At 36.7% G+C, this 20,300-nt stretch overlaps 1 protein-coding gene across 7 annotated transcripts in view; it reads left to right on the forward strand.

The window, feature by feature from the left end:
- Positions 1 to 2,029: 2,029 nt before the first annotated feature.
- The window catches only part of myh14 (myosin, heavy chain 14, non-muscle), a 43,983-nt gene continuing 25,712 nt past the window's right edge, over positions 2,030 to 20,300 (forward strand). For 3 of the 7 annotated variants that reach the window (XM_082150229.1, XM_082150230.1, XM_082150233.1), the window contains exons 1-10: positions 2,030 to 2,189; positions 7,885 to 8,053; positions 12,565 to 12,771; positions 13,993 to 14,149; positions 16,742 to 16,769; positions 17,204 to 17,321; positions 18,237 to 18,284; positions 19,400 to 19,492; positions 19,592 to 19,655; positions 20,140 to 20,238. In XM_082150229.1, coding sequence (XP_082006355.1) covers positions 7,895 to 8,053; positions 12,565 to 12,771; positions 13,993 to 14,149; positions 16,742 to 16,769; positions 17,204 to 17,321; positions 18,237 to 18,284; positions 19,400 to 19,492; positions 19,592 to 19,655; positions 20,140 to 20,238 — 973 coding nt within the window. In that variant the 5' untranslated portion in view covers positions 2,030 to 2,189; positions 7,885 to 7,894. Of the gene's footprint in view, positions 2,190 to 7,884; positions 8,054 to 12,564; positions 12,772 to 13,992; positions 14,150 to 16,741; positions 16,770 to 17,203; positions 17,322 to 18,236; positions 18,285 to 18,532; positions 18,545 to 19,399; positions 19,493 to 19,591; positions 19,656 to 20,139; positions 20,239 to 20,300 lie in introns of all 7 variants that reach the window. The other 4 variants (XM_082150231.1, XM_082150234.1, XM_082150232.1 and 1 more) reach the window with 2 other exon arrangements.

Below are 20,300 nucleotides of genomic sequence, written 5' to 3' on the forward strand. Positions count from 1 at the left end.
TTCAAAGAAATCTCTTACCAAGACTGCATTTATTTGATCAAAACATATATAGTAAAAACAATGCTATTGTGAAATAATACTAATGTTACAGTGTCACAGTTGGAAAATTCAAACTGTTTGATATTTTTGTGGAAACGCTTTTTTTTCAGAATGAATACAAATATCTGTCTTTGATGCATACAAAGTTCAAAAGAACAGATACAATATATATATATATATATATATATATATATATATATATATATATATATATATTTATATATATATATATATATATTAAAACTGTAAATGTTTTTACTATTACTTTTGATTAATTGAATGCATCTTTGTTGAATAAAAGTATTAATATATTTTCTTTCAAAATAAATATGCAATTAAATATATGATTACATAGCATTAGTATCACAGAAAGGTTTTTTTAAGCATTGAAGATTTATGGTTAAATTTAGTCAGACAATTCATATTCATAGAGGCAGAAGATAAAATTGTCTCTGTCTCTCCAGTTCTGCAGATGATAGTTTGACTGAAATATACATGCACTGGATTGAACCCTGTTCAGGTATTGCAAGTTAAACTTATGTACATTTGTTACTATATTAAGAAAATCTTAGATATGTAGCCTTGGGCTCTGTTTCAATAAACAATTGTTGCTTAATTGACCCACTTATGCTTATTTGCTATTGTAATCTATTTTTCTTTTTCCTGTTTCTCTGTATGTAAGCTTGCCTGTTTATCATTAGTCTTCATGATCACAAAATTCTATTAATATGCCTGTGTGTTGTGTGTGACAGTGCTTGTCTGGTCACTCCAGTTTAACACCTCTGCCATAACTGGACCATCACTTGCACTTCAACCTCATTGTTTTCTAAATACTTGTACTCTAAAAACCACTACCCTGTCTAATTATCAGATGCTTTCATTACTCCATTCAGTATTGCCTGAGTTCACCATGGCATCCAGTGGCTCATGTTCTATTTTTAATTCATTTTCTAAATGCAGTTAAGTTATCGGTCCGTCAGTGTACAGGCCTGTGATGTTCCTTTGATACCATTCACATTACTGAATGTGCTTCATGGACAAGAATAAACAAACATGTTTTCTTCACTTGTCTCATTTCTATTTGTATTCCAATATTTCTTTTAATTGCATGCAGGGCTTAAAAAGATTATAAAAATATATATAACGTCTGAATTGTAATAATTGGTAATGACAGTGTTACCTATTAATAATAACAAGAACAACATGTTAATTTATATTATTAATATTATTATTAATATGAATAATAATGATAATGATCATCGTCATTATGCTTTATCGATTGTAATAAAATATTAATATGAATATTATTATTAATATTATGAATATTATTATGAGGTCTTCTAATTGCCCACATGTAAAAAAAAAATCAATAATAATAATAATCAAATGCTAAACGGTAACTGTATGTCAGCTGTACAGACGAAAATGGTTTATTTGTGATCAAATTAAATATAATCTCGAATTTTGTTCCGTTTTTGACCTAATTGTTAGGCGCGGCCATCCAGACCTCGATCTTCAGATTCCTCGGCATTAATGCGGAATCTGGGGCGTCCAGCTTCAGGGATCATTCCCGCGGCAGACAGTCAGACACACTGCGCTGCTGTCAACAAAGAGCGCGCAAATCTCTACCCCTCCGCGCGACAGTCCTGCAGCGGCACCTGCTGCTCTCGCGCCATTGGCCACCAGCCACGTCAATCAGGACAAGCCTCACCCAATCCTCTCGATTCATTGGTTCTCAAGTGCTGTCATTCTGATCATCGCGCGTATGATTGGCTGTCGAGCTAGAATCCGCCAGTACAAAGGCGTGGCCGCTCTGTCCTATTCACAAGGCGGGTTTAAAGGGATAGTAAGGGCTTTAATTAGCTTCTATTTTCTGGAGGGCGGGACTACGCGTGTATATCCTAAACGCCATTGGTCAATAGTGAGGAAGCGTCGGCGTTTTGGTGAAGTCCTCCGTTTGCCATCACTTCTCTTTACTGTCTATTTTATTCTCAGTGTGATTGAGTTTGCGGCTTCACGCGAGCGCTGTAATGTGAAAAGCCGCATTTGCCCTATTAGCCCTCTCACACTGAAAAAGAAAAACACGAGAGCACGTTTCTTTTCTCTTCACAGCTCTAGCCATATCCCGAGAGTGGATTAACACATTTAAGGTAAGACACGCGTTGTCTCTTGTATTTTGTCCGTATCTCCTTATTCTGCGCCGTGCGCGTGATCATGTTTCAGTGGGTTATAGGGCCTCGAAATAAAGCCGAAAATGACACCGGAGAGGGACAGTCCCCCCCAAGAGTGTGTATAGAAGATCTGGCAAGACCCCGGCATCAAAATGCATTATAGAAAACAGTCACATCGCGGGCACATTAACAGCATTTGCGGTATCAAAACGTTTTATACATTATGTATTAAGTGTTTTCCAATAGCACGCTCTCTGGGATGAAAGTAAATGCATATATTTAATAATTCAGAGACATACAGAAGCATTAATGTCTCATCTTCATATGCAGATACAGTAATCACCGTTAAAGGGTGTTTCCCTGAGCCATCTTAAGAAAGTATGAACGGTCCATGCCTTTCTGTGCTGCATTAACCCATCAGAGCTGCTCTATTTATTTGTCACATATAGCCTAATAATGCCCGAGGTGTGGTTTCTTCTCTTTTTAGGTCTTCTATTATGAGAATAGATAAGCTTTGCAAGACATAGCCTACATCACAGACACGATCCCAGCCCGGCTACCGGCGCGATGTCTCAAAACCTAGGACACTTACTACCTAGACAGCATTATAAGGCAGCATGACTCAGTCAGACTGGAACGCTTATAATACCCCAAAAATGCCGTATCGTAATTATGTTTCCATGAGAACCGGACGTCGCTAGCGGTATCGTAATAATATAATAAAGAATAGACCGCGTGTTTGATGCTTTTTTTTTTTTTTGCCGCGTCAGATGAAGAGGATCCGTCAAGGATAACCACACACACACACACACACACACACACACACACACACATGATCATGTTGATGCCTTTTGTTTAGTCTCATGATCATGTATATAATTATCTCACTAGTCAGAAATGAAAGATCAACATTAAACTACCCTAAAGAAATTAATTTGTGTATGAGAGAGAGAGAGAGAGAGAGAGAGAGAGAGAGAGTAGTCATGCATCTGTCACAGCCAAATTTATATATGAACTGCAGGCAACAGTCACAGCTCTGAAATTCATACTGACTTCATTCATTGTTTGTACAATGGAGTAGTCTTTATTTTATTTATTAATTTTAAATGAGTTTTTCCTTATATTTTGCAATTATTTTTATTGATATTACTGTCATCTTGTTTATTTTTTCTATTATTTAGAATGTTTTTTTTCTTTCTTTGATGTGTTGACAATATTTCACATAAAATACTTTTAAAAGAGAAAATTGAGAGCGGATGAGAACGAGACATGCCGAATGAAAGAGATACACCCTCATTCCTGTCATATTTGTCATGCACAAGCACACACACTTGGACAGGTTCACCTCTTGTGAGTAAGACATGATCTCATAGTCACTGTGAGAGGGATGGTGTTGATGGGTAAGGTGTGTTTAACCCAGATCCCTTGACTTTCCAGTGTAGTGAACACACACTCACATCATGCTTGAACCATTGAAAAATCCGTTAATCTGACCATCGACCATTAATCTGAATATTGAGAGGCATGTGTTAGTTATGGCCCTGCATCTTACACATTATGCAGTGTGATCATTTGGAAATATCTTCAAAGTGCAACTGGTGCAACTGTCATGTGGCAGACGCTGCCAACACACTTGAAGGAAAACACACCCAAGTGATTGACATGCGTAGACTAAACCAACCAGCATTACGATCATTCTGTGCTCTGTGGAAAAAAACTCTGAAGCCCTCTGGGGAATTTTGAGGACTGGGATTAAGAGCAGATGACTAAAAAACAATAGTTTGGCTAGTTCATACACATTCCCTGTGTTGCACAACCTCAGTCAGAAAACTTGGATGACTTTAATTGGTTTAACAAGTTTCGTAATGAAAAGTCCTGAAACCCAGACGGGTGAGGCCACTACTGCGCCTGGTCAAGCAGGACCTGTATTGCCCACAGGCTCTTCTTCAGTGCTGGGATGTCAGAACAAAGTGCTCTAATTGATCTCAATATGGATTTATACTGTGTATAACAATGCTCTTTTAATCAGCGAACCTGTTTATCTGAGCGATACTGAATATCAGAATGAGGGGGGGGGTTTTCACCCAAAAATATAAATTCTCTTATTCACTCGTTCTCATGTTGTTCCAAACCTGACTGATTTACAAGACGTGTATGCATATTTTAATGCATATCTGTCTCTGCCATAGTATAAAATAGGCTGATGTGCCCACATACAGTATATTACATTATGTATTTCAAGATTACTTTTAATACTTTATTGATTCAATTAATATTGCCTTATTGTTATTATTTATGTAGTTTAAGTAATTTTAAAGGCTATTGGGTAACACTTTATTACTTGTTACATGTAGTAATTACATCAAACGAAACATGGTTACACTTTATTTTAAGGTGTCCTTGTTACAGTGTAATTATACATTTCAGTATTGAGTAATAAAATAACTACATACTTGTGTTAGGAATAGGGGTTGGTTTGGTTAAGGGTTAGTTGTATGTAATTATGCATAATTGACTGGTATTACCACAGTAAGTACATGTAGCATTATGTAACAAAGACTGTAAACTAAAGTGTCAACAGAAACACTAACCCTAAACCAAACTCTAATCTTGAATTAATATTACTTAGTATTAATTGTGTAATTACATCTTACAAGAAAGTATAACTGTTTATTGTTTAATGGGTCTATTTTTTATTAGGCTACTTACTACAAAACATATATGATTGCTTGATTAATCATCATAAAAATAGTTATTACCAAAATAATTGACAGTGACAGCCCTACACACCATATTTTAATGTTAGCAAACATGAATGACATTTGAGAGCTATATTATTTTGGTCTGTTTCTTACACAAAAGTATCATATGGATTACGATTGTAGTGCACAAATCAAATATACTACTTTAATAGGGATTATTTATGTGTGTCATTTTTGGAGCTCGATCCCCATTCACATTCAATAAAGAGCAGCAATGGGATTCTGTGTAACATCTCCTTTTGTGTTCCATGGAAAAATATCATGCAGGTTTGAAACATGAGGTTGAGTAAATGGATGAACTTAGCCTATATCTTTAAACTGGGCAGGTTTAGTGTTCATCTAGCTTTAAGATGTAGTCCCCCACTAAAATGCACTAGAATGCAATGAAGTAGTCAGGCTTATTTGCCGGTATATGTATCATGGATTGGAATATACTGTACGGCCTGAATGGCCTGTTTTTCTCTGGACGTTTATATGTGTAGACCTCATTTCCACTCATGGCTTTCTGGCCTGGTTGTCACTTCACCGATCCATCAAATTCAGAACATGCACATTGTCCCCCTATCCACCTCAGACACACACACACACACACACACACACACACACACACACACACACACACACACACACACACACACACACACACAGAGGAACACCCCTGCATCAAACACACAGATAGGAAGACAAAACTTGTATGTAGATGTAGTGTGTCATTTTTTATTTCTATGCTAAAATACTTTATCCTATCCCAGTTTAACATGCAAAGATAATTATAAGTAAGCCATTTATAGGTTGATATGATTTCCCTCATAAGTCTAAACACTGTGGTGGGATGAAAACGCTGCTCTGCTTTAAGCGATTTCTGAGAAACATTGTTGAACACTGTTGATATTTGAATTCAACCCAAACAAACACACCCCTCCCTTCATTGCTCCACCCCTAAAATGCATGAACACGCAATGCAAGAGTAGGTGTCTCTTTATCATAGCTAAAGCGGAGCAAAATAATGCTTGCAAAATAAAGATGACGAACGAACGACAAGGAAGAACAAAAAATGAAAATAACAGTACATGAGTATATACAAGCAAGAGTCGTTTGTTAGTCACCAACAGCACAGCAGCTCCAGATAAACAGTGACACTCAAAACTGTCCTGTTACTAGAGCTAACATTAACAACAGCATAAACCAATGTTACTCGCATATGGAGCAACGCGACCTCTGCGTCTGTTTTCAGATCTTCCCACTTCGGTCTCGGCTCTGGAAAGCTTTTCTAATATTACTAAAGCTCTTGCCTGATCATAACCCTTCTTTTTCCAGTGATATTCCTCGGACATTTTCTCTTTTGCAATGTCTCTCAGCCATCTCTCTTTCTACAGTCTTTCTTCAAATCTCTCACTCTCTCTCTCTCTCTCTCTCTCTCTCTCTCTCTCTCACTCTCTCTCCTCCCCCATCATGATTAGACACGCCCCCTACTGCTGATTGGCTACAAGTGTGTTGCGCTCGGACCAATCCACTTTCAACAGCGTTTCTCAGAAATGGCTTACTGCATGCCAAAAAGTGAAAGGTTTAGCTGGTTGGATGATTCTGTTAGCACATGTTGTAAGATGTTGCAACTAGACCATTTGGCTGCAAAGTAAGATTTAAAAAAAGAAAGAAATTAGTCATAATTAAACGGAATTGTGATCGTCTTTTCTTCCCTTAGTGAACGTATGAGGCTAATGAGAAATGGCTAATCAGAAACAATGTGGATCTTTTGAACTTTCTATTCATCAAAGAATCCTGAAAAATAATGTAATACGGTTTCCACAAAAATATTAATTAAGTAGCAAAACTGTTTTTAACAACAATAAAATATTTTATTGATCATCAAATCAGCATATTATGATGATTTTTTATGGATCATGTGACTGAACACTGGAGTAATGATGCTGAATACTCAGATTTGCTAACACAAGAATAAATTGCTTTTTAAAATATTCAAAAGTATAATTAAAGTAAAAAATTTTTTTTTTGTTATTTTAAATTGTAATGATAATTTCACAATATTACTGTTTCTTACTGTATTTTTGATCATATAAATGTGGCCTTGGTGAGCATAAGATACTTCTTTCAAAAACATAAAAAAATCTTGCCAACCGCACACTTTTGAACAGTATTTTCAAATCACTGTCATAAGCAAAATCAAAATATCTGGTGTGGCCAGAAGCTGTTTTTAGTACTAGTGCATCTCACCCTCATGGATGGCACCAGATTTGTCAGTTCTTGCTGTGAGATGTCTCGCCACTCCTCCTCCATGGCACTTGCAAGTTCTCAAACAGGTCTTGGGTCACACGCTATGGTTACACATGGTTTGGCTCTGCAAGGACGATCAGCTGTAGCACTGCTTAGGTGTCTTTCATTACGGACACTGCAGTTTATTGCTCTGGCCACATCTGCAGTTCTCATGCCTCTTGAATGTATCCTGAAAAATAGACATTTTGTTCGTTCACGTTTATTATAGTTGACAATTCATTGGTGGAGCTGTGGTGCAGAAATGCAGTAACAAGATCAAAAATACACATATGTACGTGTGGTTGTATATTTTCTTAATCATATTTGCACAGGCTATGCAAAGTTACACACACATTTTCTCATCTGCATACTGTTGCTGAAGCTCTTGATCAGGGTGTCCTTCAGTATAACTGCAGTATTAAATGTCACAATACTGTAATCATCTCCATATTTCTCTCTCAACACTCTCTGTCTGTTGGTTTGCCTCCCCTCGTCCCTCTCTGTTGCCCTGTCCTGTGATTGATGGACTGGCTGATTGCCTCAGTGGCATCATAATGATGAGGGTTATAATTCGATTAAGGGTAATGATCTGTGTTTCCTCCATGAAGAGTTATAACTCTCTCTTTGTTTCTCCTACGCAGTGCTACAACCATGTCCAGGCCAGCGGGGGGCAGTGTTAATGATGTCACCTGCTTCCTGTCCACGGGGGCGGGGCCTGGGTCACCAAGCTCAAAGTTCTCCGCCTCCAGCCAAGCCGATTGGGCGGCTAAGAGACTCGTATGGGTGCCTTCAGAGAAACATGGGTTTGAGGTAAGGCTGATACAAAAAGTTTTGGTTTTTGATAGCCGGTGCTGATATTTTAGAAGGTATTGTGGCCTATGTAAAGGTGATATATATACTGTATATATAATCTATTTAATTTAAAGATAGTAAATAATACATGCTGCTATAAAATGTATATTTATTTAATAATATATTATATAAAAACTAAATTGGAAAAATAATATTTGAAAATGAACCAATATGGAAAAACATATTTAAATAATTTGAACTGGGTGAAAATCAGTTAATGCAAATTTGACATACACAGTGAATATGACAATAATAATAATAAATTAAAGACAGAAATTTTCAATAAACTAAATGGTATACAAAAAAGTATTATAGTTTTTGCCTTTCGATTAGGCCTACTAATACTAGAAAGGCAAACGCTAATCTTTTTTCAAATGCTGTTTAATTTCTTTAACATTTCAGATCTAATAAATTATTAGATATAATTGTCATACAAAGACTGTAAACTCAGCACTGTCAAAATAAAAGTCCCAGTGCTGTCAATATACAAGTCCCGCTTCCGACACTTACTGGCCAAACAGAAAAAATGCAACGATTTATTGGTCCAACATTAAGAACAGTGATCACACAGAATGTGTTTTTCCATTTCATTGCACTACTTTTCCATTGTTTTTCAATGTAATCACATGCTAGATTCATGTCAAGCATTACACGTCATTTCAAAAATGTGAATCTCAAGTTAACTCTTTCCCAGCTAGCGTTTAAAAAAAAAAAGTTGCCAGCCAATGCCAGCATTTGGATTATTTTCACAAAATATTTTATTCTAGCTTCATTCATTCCTTTTTCGTTTTCAAAACGATGATCAAAACATAGAGTAGATTTCGTCCTTCAACTATGGGGTTAGAATTGTTTCATTATTCCACATAAATAGATTGAGATTCACAAATAAATGTAAATAGTTACACAAAAATTACACAAATAAATAAAATGAGATTTGCATATAATAACTATTTACAAATGTGTTTTATGTCACAAACACAACTCTGCATTTTGTGAATTGCTTCCTGCGCATTTGTACATCCCTGCACACATTTATGGATTTTGAAACACTTCTAGCGTCAAGCCATGCAGAGAAATCCACAAATAAATGGACTCCACCAACCGGTGGACTCTAAGCCAATCAGATAACAGCCATTTGAGCTCACCAATCATAGCATGCTCTCACTCCAACCAATCAGGATTTGCTTTACAATCAGTCTTGCCCTGAATTAACTTTGCTCATTCATCTGCATTGGCTCAAATAAGAAGTATAAGGCCCATGAAATGGTACAGTAAAAGATGTTTAAAGTTTAGATTTCGTTAGACCATTAGACTGTGTATCAAGCCAAGCCACAGTATTATATTTTATGAGCCTTCGAAAATGCAAGAAAGACAGAGCTTTACATCTCTGTTATGGGAACAACACGTTATGGAAGTGTCACGTTATTCAAGATAGAACAAGCATCAATAAATAGCTGACTAATGAATTACTGGATTCAACCTCGTGATAGACATGAGGAGTTTGAGTTTGTTTAATAGGTGTAATTAGGTGTAAAAACCGCCAATAGCGCTTCTCAGTTCTTCAGTCAAGCAGTTTTAATGACGGATATGAGCAGCTCCGTGTTTTACGCTCTATAGATCATTATAAATAGTATTTTAAACATTACATAAATGTGTTACAATTCCATTTGTTTGTAGAGAAGATATAGCTAGGTGGGTCCTAAAAGATCATATTGATCATATTGATAATGGATTTAAAAGTGAAATGCTCAGAAGCGATATGCATATTTATTTATTGGTTAAAACACTTGATCACACAAATAACGTTTAATATGAATCAGGCTTAATAGTTTTTAAATTATAAAAGTTACTTACAGCATCCAAAATAAATGCAGATTTTTCAGCATTGCAAGATTTTTATTTGCATTATCCACTCCATACCCCGTAAAGGGTACTTTTTGCTTTTGACACATGGCCCTATCTTATACCCGGCGCAATGCAGCGCCAAGCGCGATGCAAGTGTTTTTGCTAGTTTCAGTCCGACGCAGTTATCATTTTCGCGTCCTGCGCCATGTTGTCTAAATAGCAAATGCATTTGCGCCCATTTGTGCACCCATGGGCATGCTGGGCTGAAAACGAGGTGTGTTCTGGCGCATTGTTGGCGCGTTGCTATTTTGAGGCAACAGAAATAGACAGAAAAAATAAAAAAAAAATTGTTATTTAAAGAGTGCGTTAGTCATGTGCGCCTATAAGCGGGTCCACAACGCGTGTACATTCTGCTTATTAAACACACAGGGATGCACAGCAGCACACAAACATGTCAAATATTAAAATCAAAAGGATTACAATGTAAAAGATTATTATTGTGTACATAAAGGGTGGAATCCAGCTTGTCCCGTTGGTGGTCTGCTTGCGCACTTTTACCATTTGCGCTCTGGAGACGGCTTTGGTCTTTCCACTATCAAATTCCGCCATGTAAATAGCGAATCTGCCATGGCGCGAGTGCAACTGGCATTTAAAGGGAATGGGAGATGAGACTCTGATTGGTTTAACGCACATAAATCCCAAAACACACCCATTACTCATTAAGAGAATAGGGACAACCCTTTTAGACCATGTGCCTGGCGTGCCGGCCATTTTTTCCGTCGTTAAACTAGCAAAAGTGGATTCGGACACGCCCTAAGTGAACTTGCGCCCTGCGCTTTAGACCATGAGCTTAGATCATTAAAATAGGGCCCACAGTGTTATTGATCATGATGCTTGGGAGTAATCATAATTTGTGTATAATCCAAACGAGGACATAATCAGAAACGAAGGAAACCAAAACTAAACAGAGCAGGGATACAGGATCTAAGGGAAACATAACAGAATATCAAAATAAGAGTCCAAAATCGTGACACCTGCGTAAACAGCAAAAACATGTTCTGTATGAACTAAGACTGTTCTTTTCAATACAGTGACAGCATACAAGTGGTCCATATGGCTCATAAGCTATATTCGTAAGTCATATGATTGATTTCTGTGTGAAACAAACCCAAATTTATGTCGTTATTGACTTAAAAATCTACCCCTCCACTGTAGCTTTCAAATATCATTCCCACTTATGGATATACAAGCTTGCCACCTTGTGTCTCTTGTGAACATAGAACCAGTTTTAATATTCCCTAAAATTCCAAGGTAAATAATTAGGATTTAAAAAATATCAGGTGACTAAATGACCACAAAATGAACCAGAGCTTTTAGCTGGTTGCCCAAGGTTCTTGAGGAGCTGTTGTATTACAAGCCATGACAGGAGGCTCTAATCTGCTGCTCAACTTTTGACCTTGTTTATGTTGGTCTCCTTCTAGTTAACGTTTCAGATCTAAAAAGCTACTTCAGAAAGTCCTATGCAGCCCACCTACCGAACACGTGGCTTTAGTGCTTTGATATGACACTCTATAAATAACTCAATACACTTGTTGAACCAAGGGTTGCTCAACGCTAAACGTCACCGCAATGCAAAATGAGGCCTCGTCATGAAGTGTCCCATGTTGAGAATGTGACTGACTGCCAGAGAGAACAGAGAGAGAGAGAGATCTCAGCACTTCCTGTTGGAGGCCATGAAGGCGGCACTCTATACTCTCACTCTCTATGTCTCAGTATATCTATTTCTGTTTCTGGACCCCTGACACACTCCCCCTCAGACTGTCTGTCTCCATCAAACATGAATGTATTCTCTGTTTCCAACAAAGTGAGTATGCTTGTGTGAGAGACTCAGTGGTCTGTAGGAGAATATTAAGTATCATTATCAATCTCTGAAACACAGAAACTGTGTGAGTTTATCTCACAATGTTGTTTGAATAAACCCACTAAAGTCCCACTGTGCTTTGGTAACATTTCTGGTAGGGTGCATCTCCTGAAACCATCATCATTCATTTAAAAAGACCTTAAGATAAATACTTATGGACTTAATATATTTTGAGCTGCAAATGATAACTTCACACATATTTGAAATTGTCCTATGACATCCTATGACATGAAATCAATCTAAATTTAATTGATCTCATGGATGTGGCTGTTGTGGTTTCTGCTCATAGTGGCACCAGCTGACTGCAGTAAATGTGGCACATTCAAATGATTGCCCGCCTTGCAGCTTGCACAGTTGTCCTAAAGCCTCCGGGGGCTTGGGCCCGTCATCGCTGCTTGCAGCTATATTTTTATTTATTGGTTTACATTACAGTACTGAGACATTAATGTGCATAATTGTCATGAAAAAGTGTCACAATTATTTTGGAGTGAAATTTTATATTTCTGTCTACATAATATCAGAGCCAACATTGGACATTTGACTTTACAGTGATTATGACTTTAATATTAATATTAGGACATTGACCCATTGGCTGCAAATGTGGAGTTGGTAGCGCATGTTCGATGAAAGACATTTTACATAGAGCGCAATCATTTAATCTCTCATCATCCTTTCTTTTTCTGCCTGTGTTTCCTTTGGTCAGTCTGCAAGTGTGCGTGAGGAGCGGGGCGACGAGGTGGAGGTGGAGCTTACTGAAACTGGGAAGAAAATTACGCTTTCGAGGGAGGAGCTGCAGCGGATGAACCCTCCCCGATTCAGTAAAGTCGAAGACATGGCAGATCTCACATGCCTCAATGAGGCCTCTGTCTTACACAATCTACGAGAGAGATACTATTCAGGACTCATATATGTGAGTGTTTCCCTTTAGCCAGAGTTGTTTCCCACATGTTTTTAGCAATCATTTAGTCCTGACACATGCCCACAACTGTGCCCTGCCATTACATGAGTGTGTGGGTTTTCTCTGAGTAAGTGAGAAGGATAGTGTTACACACACAGATATGCACGTGTGTGTTTGTTCATCAAAGGCTCACGGTTAGAATTTCTGCCCAGGTTTCATGTAGAACGCAGCCAAGAAAGTACAAACACACATGAACAGACACACTTATACAAACACAAGATCAAAGAGTATTTATATATAAGGAGTATCACTTTTACTAACATAAAAGTTAGTAAATACTTTGTGTGTGTGTGTGTGTGTGTGTGTGTGTGTGTGTGTGTTTGTGTTGTGTGTATAAACAAACGCACACACATATACACAAACTTTTATGTTAGATGCGATTAATCGATTTGACTGCACAAGTAAAATGTAATTATATTAAAATTTGGTCAATTTTTTTTCACTTTAACGTCAACCAGAATTTTGACTAAAATAAATGTAGAGTAAAATTCACTCAAATGAATATGGTACATTTATTATTATTTTTATATTATTATTAATATTATATATAAAGTAACATAACACAGAAAACAAAATGGAAAACAATACAGTTTTCCACCAAAATAAAAGCTCAGTGGTTTAACATTTGAAAAATAGGAAATTAAGACACAAATATTAGTTTTAGTTATACTAATTTAATAATTAGATATAAAATATTAGTTCTTTATTTTATAGTGAAATAGTCTAGAAATATTTTTTATTTTGTTTAATATTTTTATTATAATAATAGTAATGTCACATTGATTTATAATCACAGAAGTTTTGCCCAAATTGTGCAGCCCTACAAACAAGCACAGCAAACCTAGAGCTCTTTAGAAAAATCGTTGCACTAATCTTGCAAACTTTGTAAAATCCAGTGATTAGTTCTTCCTTAAAATTGCTTATTGTGCTTGGTTTTACAATGTTTCAACATCTGCTTTGAACTGATAAAAACCTGAGCACTCTAACATCAGGAAGCCATTCAGATCTAAGCCTCTGATTTTAAGTGGCTGCTAGTTTTGTGTGCAGTATCCATCAGGCAGTCAGTGAAGAGAATGTGGGCGGTCTGAGGTTGTTCAGTCTCTGCCAAGAATAGTTTCTACATACAAAATCATTATATCTAACTGTCTTAATTATTGTGTTTGTGTGCCACAGACATACTCCGGCCTGTTTTGTGTTGCTATCAACCCCTATAAGAACCTGCCCATCTATACAGAATCCATCATAGAGATGTATCGTGGGAAGAAACGGCATGAGATGCCTCCACATATCTACGCCATATCGGAGGCGGCTTACAGGAGCATGCTGCAAGGTACCATGGCAACCAACTATCCTGCTGTAGGCCTGCTTCAGTTCATGTGAATTTATTCATACACCTCTGCGTCAAAATATTTAGAAAGTAGAAAATCAGTTTCATGTTGCTACATGAAGTTTTAGATCTTTCACACACTTAGTAACAGTGTGAAACCCCAGGCATGACTGAGACACTGAGATTTGGCACTTTCACCCTGGATCCTGCTCTTCAGGGTGTGTCCGCGGTTAATAAACTGGCTCAACCGGTGCGTGTGTTTTCTGGGAAAAAGTGCCATGCCGATTATGTCACGGGTCTTTCCTCAGTCTGTTACCAGTTGTATGGCGCAATTGAAGAATCAGAATTGAGTATTTCAGCGAAACGTGTAAAAATATAAAGTGAATGGTGCAAGGTTCTGCAGTAAGCAAAGGACTGCCAGTGCCAGGTTAACGTAAAACAGGCGATGAATCCACTTTAAACGTCACAACTACCGAAACCACGTGTCTACACTAGACGCGAGCGGTGTGACACGACTAAAGCAAATACAACCCATTATAATCAGTGATGCTGTCTACACTGGATGCGACAAATTCCAACCGTAAACTGATGCCCCATTCTATTCTATTTCTAGAAACAGAAACAACAGAAGCCTATTGTCACGATCGCAGTGAATAAGGTCCACAGAAGAAGTTCAGATGAAGATGAATTCAAACATAAACAATTTAATCAAACAAACTCAGATAATCCACAGGTAACGTAATAGCGTGTGATACACAAACAATAACCAACAATCAAAGCAGAGTAACGAGGAACTTAAATACACCCTGATAACGAACTAAAAGACTAACAGATGTGATGATCAGATGAATTGCCAGTAACTAATGATGATGGGAAACATGAACAAAGACAACAGGAAATAATGAGAAGCAAACTAAAAGTCCATGATAATGAAACTAAATGAGCAAATGACTGAATATCTCTGACACCTATATTTAAAATATTTGTTCAATGTTTGTTTTTCTTCTCAATTTTAACCATTAATTATAGGCATTCAAGCATTACAGTATAATTGAAAGCTATCAATTTGAAAAATGTACATTTATAAAATGTAACAACTTAAACTTTAAAAAAAGTAAACTTTAAGTAAACTTAAAAAAATCGTTACATAAACCCATTGTAATGAATGTCACATTTACCTGTGCGCTTCAATATATCAGTACTCAATTTTTTTCTATTGGCCCAGTCAGACCAGTTCAGATTTTTACTTGCCCTGTAAAAATGCTCAAAACATTATTGTTTTTGTTGTTTTTGACCCATGTAACCTTGTAAACCGTTTTTTTGACCCATGTAACCTTTGTAAAAAAAAAAAATTGACAGGTAGAATATAAATAAAAATTGAAGTTATCAAACACTTCACAGTCTTCACTGCATAAATTATAAATGAAATATATTAATCCTTATTAAAGCTACAAAATGTATTCAGTCAGTGATTTTCTCTTTTTCTTTTGTTCTTTGATTATCCTTAATGACAGACAGCAGGTTTATTAGGCTTTTGTCCGTTCAGGCGCTGTCTGAAGTGGCTTTCTGTGCGCATGAGTGTGTTCTCTTTTGTGTCTTATTGTGCTTAGATGGTTTAAAAGCATTGGCATGAATAACAGCGGGATCTCAAATTTAAAAAAAATTTTTTTTTATTTATTTTCTTTTATTATATTTTCTTAATCATTTTAGTTTTATTTGACAATAACAACTGTGTTGTATTGCCACTGTCGAATGTAAAATCTGTGTCCTGGATCAAAACTGGTTCAGATCCACCAATCTAGATGCTCTCAATATTGATATAATTTTATAATTGTATCATTTAGTTACTTTCATTGTCTTTGGTAGCCTACATCAAGATGTTAGGTCTGGCAACTCACCACGGCTCAATCCGAGGGGCGGGATAAACGGTTGTCTCTCAAAATCCCTCTGCACGCAAAAGGATAGAGCTACAACCAATCAGAGCACGAAGAAGGCTAGTTGGTATATCAAACTTTTGCCGTATCCAGTCGGCAAAACTCCGAACACATCTTCCTTTTTTTAAAATGACTTAAGTGCCATTTTTTGCTCTTTTCTCAAAGAAAAGCTTAACTCCAAGTACTCCAGAGTCGCGGCCAAAGCCGATTCGACAGACCGCTGTTAGCCAGCAGCAGCAGCCATTCTTTGTTTCAAAGTAGCAGGGAACCGTCGCAACTCTGTCAATCATTAGGTTAAGCCCGCCCCGCCTACTCTATACACGATGTGATTGGCCTGACCTGAGTTTGGTTTTTCCAGCTCGAAAGTCAACGGAGAGTTGCTAGACCACACTGGCTGCAAAATAAATGTTGCTGCCGCTAGGGTACGTCTAGATTTCTAGGCTTTGTCTTTGGGTGTCACTCCCTACTTTTGAGTCATAATAATTAAATGATTATTCTCTAAGCATTTTTATTACATTTAAGTTTTCTCTTAAATACCAAAAGTTACATTTTCAGAAATTTGACACAATTCAAATTCATTTTTAAATCAAGAGCAATTACTGTAAATGTTCACTGGTCATTCTAATGTCCCTATTCACGTGTTTTGTTTTTTCTCCTACAGACAGAGAAGATCAGGCCATTCTGTGCACGTGAGTTTCCACTGGCTGTGGCCACTGCATATTTCTACATATATGTGGAATTACAGCAGAAAGTTTAGAAAAATCAGTGAACATTTAATTGAGTATTTAATATGGAGAAGTTAAGATGGTTTGCAGCATGTGGAGAGATGTAAGACTGAGCTGCAGGTATTTGACTTATTTAGCCTAAAGGGCACAAAAAGACACGATCTTACCTTGTTTAGTCCCTAAGGCCTGTTACAATGTAGAATAACATGTTTTTCTACAGATCCGTATTTTCTTACCATTTACTGGCACATGTTTCTAATTTTGTTCCAAATTTGTTTCCAGCTAAGTCATTTAAGTCATCTGCCAGTATTTGTTTGAATAACTCTGAAAATAGTCTGCCCCTATTTTACAGAAGAAGGTGGTTTATTTGTTCTGTTTATGTATGTGTGTGTGTTCAGTGGGGAATCTGGTGCAGGAAAGACGGAGAACACAAAAAAAGTGATTCAGTATTTGGCACATGTGGCGTCCTCACACAAGTCTGGCACTCTGGGACGGCCCAAAGACATCGCCCTACAGGTGAGGACGGGGGACTGGCGGAAGACTTTAGGGAGAGAAAAAGCTCTTTCTGCATTCTGCTTTTCTAAAACAAGTCAGCACATGCTTACCTTTCTATTTTATTTATTTATTTATTTATTTTTGCTGTTGTCTGTAGTTCTCTAATAACTGTTCTGTTACATGGCTCAACAATAAGGATAAATTATACAAAATGCAGTAATAATACAATAATGATAATAATACAAAAAAAATCATCTGAGGATCCGGTTGGGATAGTACTTATAGTATAGTATAGATAGTACCCATATTTTCACTGGAACCACAAATAAAAATGATTTTAATTATTTTAAGTGATGTTTTAATTTATTGCTTTATTAAATCTGGCAAAATTATATTTAATTAAATATTAAGTTAAATTTTTTTTAGGGATGCACAAATATGATTACAATTCTGGCCTATTACGATAAGCTGATGCCGGTAAACAGTAAATGGTAGATTTAAAAATTCTATACTAGTTTGTCAAAAACAATGTGAAAAATTTAATAAAAAATCTAATCAATTGTTTTAAATATTAAAAGTGAATTGTAATAATTATAAGAATTATAATATAATATAATATAATATAATATAATATAATATAATATAATATAATATATATTACATTACATATCCCCAATATTGATACGTTTTTTCACTCTTTCACACTACCCATGGGCCATCCTTATAGTTGCGTCTTGAATTATAAAGCTGTAAATGTTGGTGTATTTGTGCGCTATATACATACAAACCCCAAAAAATCCTTTCATTTGCATTTCCTTTTCTCTAATATTTCAATTTTCGCTCTTCTTGGTTGCCCTCCTCTCCCTGTCTCCTCTCTTTCCTGGGTCCTGCTGTTTCTTTCTGCTGTTGGTTTCTTTCCTCTTTGTCCTGCTGAAGATGGATGGCACACGCTCTCTGGGTCGTGGCAGTAGTGCTGTGAACAGGGTGAGTGGGGGCTTTTCTCTTCATGACTGGCACATCCGGCTGACAAGGAGAAGTTCAAACTACAGTTCTAATTCACGTCCTGCCACTTTAACCTCATGTGATATCATATGTCTTATTAATGTCTTTGGATTTATTTATGTTTATTTTTTTACCATGTTTTTGCTCATCAACATGTTCTATTTTTTGTCCCCTGTGTGTTCTGTGCACTTGTTCAACCACCCCATCTCTCTTTTTTTGTGGACTAACAGACAATGCAGTATGTGAGTATTGTTGTGTTCTAATGCTTCCACTATTGGCCTGTAGGGGGCACTGTATACATATTAAAGCTTTGCTATGGTGTTTTTTTGTTTGTTTTTTGACCTATATAGACCATACTAGTCTATGTAGGTGAGAGTGAAACCTCATAGCTTAGACAGAGGTTCTCTAGCTAGCCTGTACATGGAATTTTATTTTTCCGGCTTAAGGCTTTTGCTGAGCTGCAAATTTATGAGTTTGCCATTTCAGCTGTCTGTGTGTGATTCTTCTGAGCTAGCTTTAATTTGAGGACAAATTTCAAAGTTGAGGAAAGATGTAATGGAAATTGTTTCCAGACATTTATTTGCATAAAATGTACATATTTTCTTATTTATTCATTAATCAAATGCTAAACTTACAGCATAGAATATTTAAGTTAAAAAATGTAATTGAAACCTGCTATGAAAAATATTTCTCTACACTTCATTTTTATTTTATTTCTATAATTAAAACAGAACCTTTTAATGGTTGTAAATAGCTTTTAAAATATCTAAAATTATATGAATTGTTCCCACAAAAAATAGTACGCACAAATAAAAAATTGTGTGTGTGTGTGTACAATAAACAGTGATTTTAGAAACTGACATTTGACTAGATTTGAGAACTAGTTTGTCCTTACAATACATCTGCACTCCTTTAGAAGGTGTGTTTCTTGTCTGTGGTAAGTCTCAATTTAGTAAAATGAATGCGTATGTGTTTTTGCAAAAGAGTGTGATTGTTTGGCTGCGTCATATGCTGATGCTGGGCTGATGCTGGGCTTTTAGCTGTAATGTAGGTAATATTCCTGCACTGACATCCTGTTCTTTCTGTCCCGTGACTAGGGGGAGCTGGAGAGACAATTACTGCAAGCGAACCCCATCCTCGAGGCCTTCGGCAATGCCAAAACGGTCAAAAACGACAACTCTTCCAGATTTGTAAGCCCTGAAACGCCACATCTAACCATAATCACATAGAGTTATATCTTGATCACATGCTTTGTTCTGGTTTGACATGTATTTTTTTATTTGTTTTAGGGCAAATTCATCAGGATCAATTTTGATGTTGCTGGATATATTGTTGGTGCTAATATTGAGACCTGTATCCTTCAAACATTCACTACAAATCACTTTTACACCAGTTGATAATTAATGACGCAGTAAAAAACTATCGCTGAAAAGGCGTGGACATGGTTATTTTTGCGGCTAAACTTATTGCATATGTATTTGTTGGAGTTTCCCTTTCAGACGCAAAATTTATGGGAGGATAGTGTTTAAATGAATCATGCAAGGTGATTTACTAAGGTTAGCTCTTGTCAATTTACTGGTATTTGCACCATTATTTACAGCCCCAAAAAAGCAAGTCTTAAACCAGACGTGAATTTGCGCTGCTCTTGGTAAATTATCCGGCTGCGTCTGTATTCTTTCATTTGTGTGTCGTCGGTAGATCACGCGCTGAACTTTTCCACTCCCATCTTTTTTGGAATTGCGCTCATGCTAATTTGCCCTGTTTAGTAAATCTGGCCCATAATGTACAGCAAACAAAGTGTATCGGTGCATTTTTCATTAACCTGCATGTGTATCAGATCTGCTGGAGAAGTCTCGAGCCATCAGGCAGGCTAAAGAGGAGCGAACCTTCCACATCTTCTACCAGCTCCTCTCTGGAGCTTCTGAGGCCATGAGAAGTCAGTAGACCACACAAACACCGAAAACACACTGCTTCACAATATACAGGTTTTTTATTCTC

The sequence above is a fragment of the Leuciscus leuciscus genome (assembly GCF_965113295.1).
Source record: "Leuciscus leuciscus genome assembly, chromosome: 20".
Taxonomy (NCBI): domain Eukaryota; kingdom Metazoa; phylum Chordata; class Actinopteri; order Cypriniformes; family Leuciscidae; genus Leuciscus; species Leuciscus leuciscus.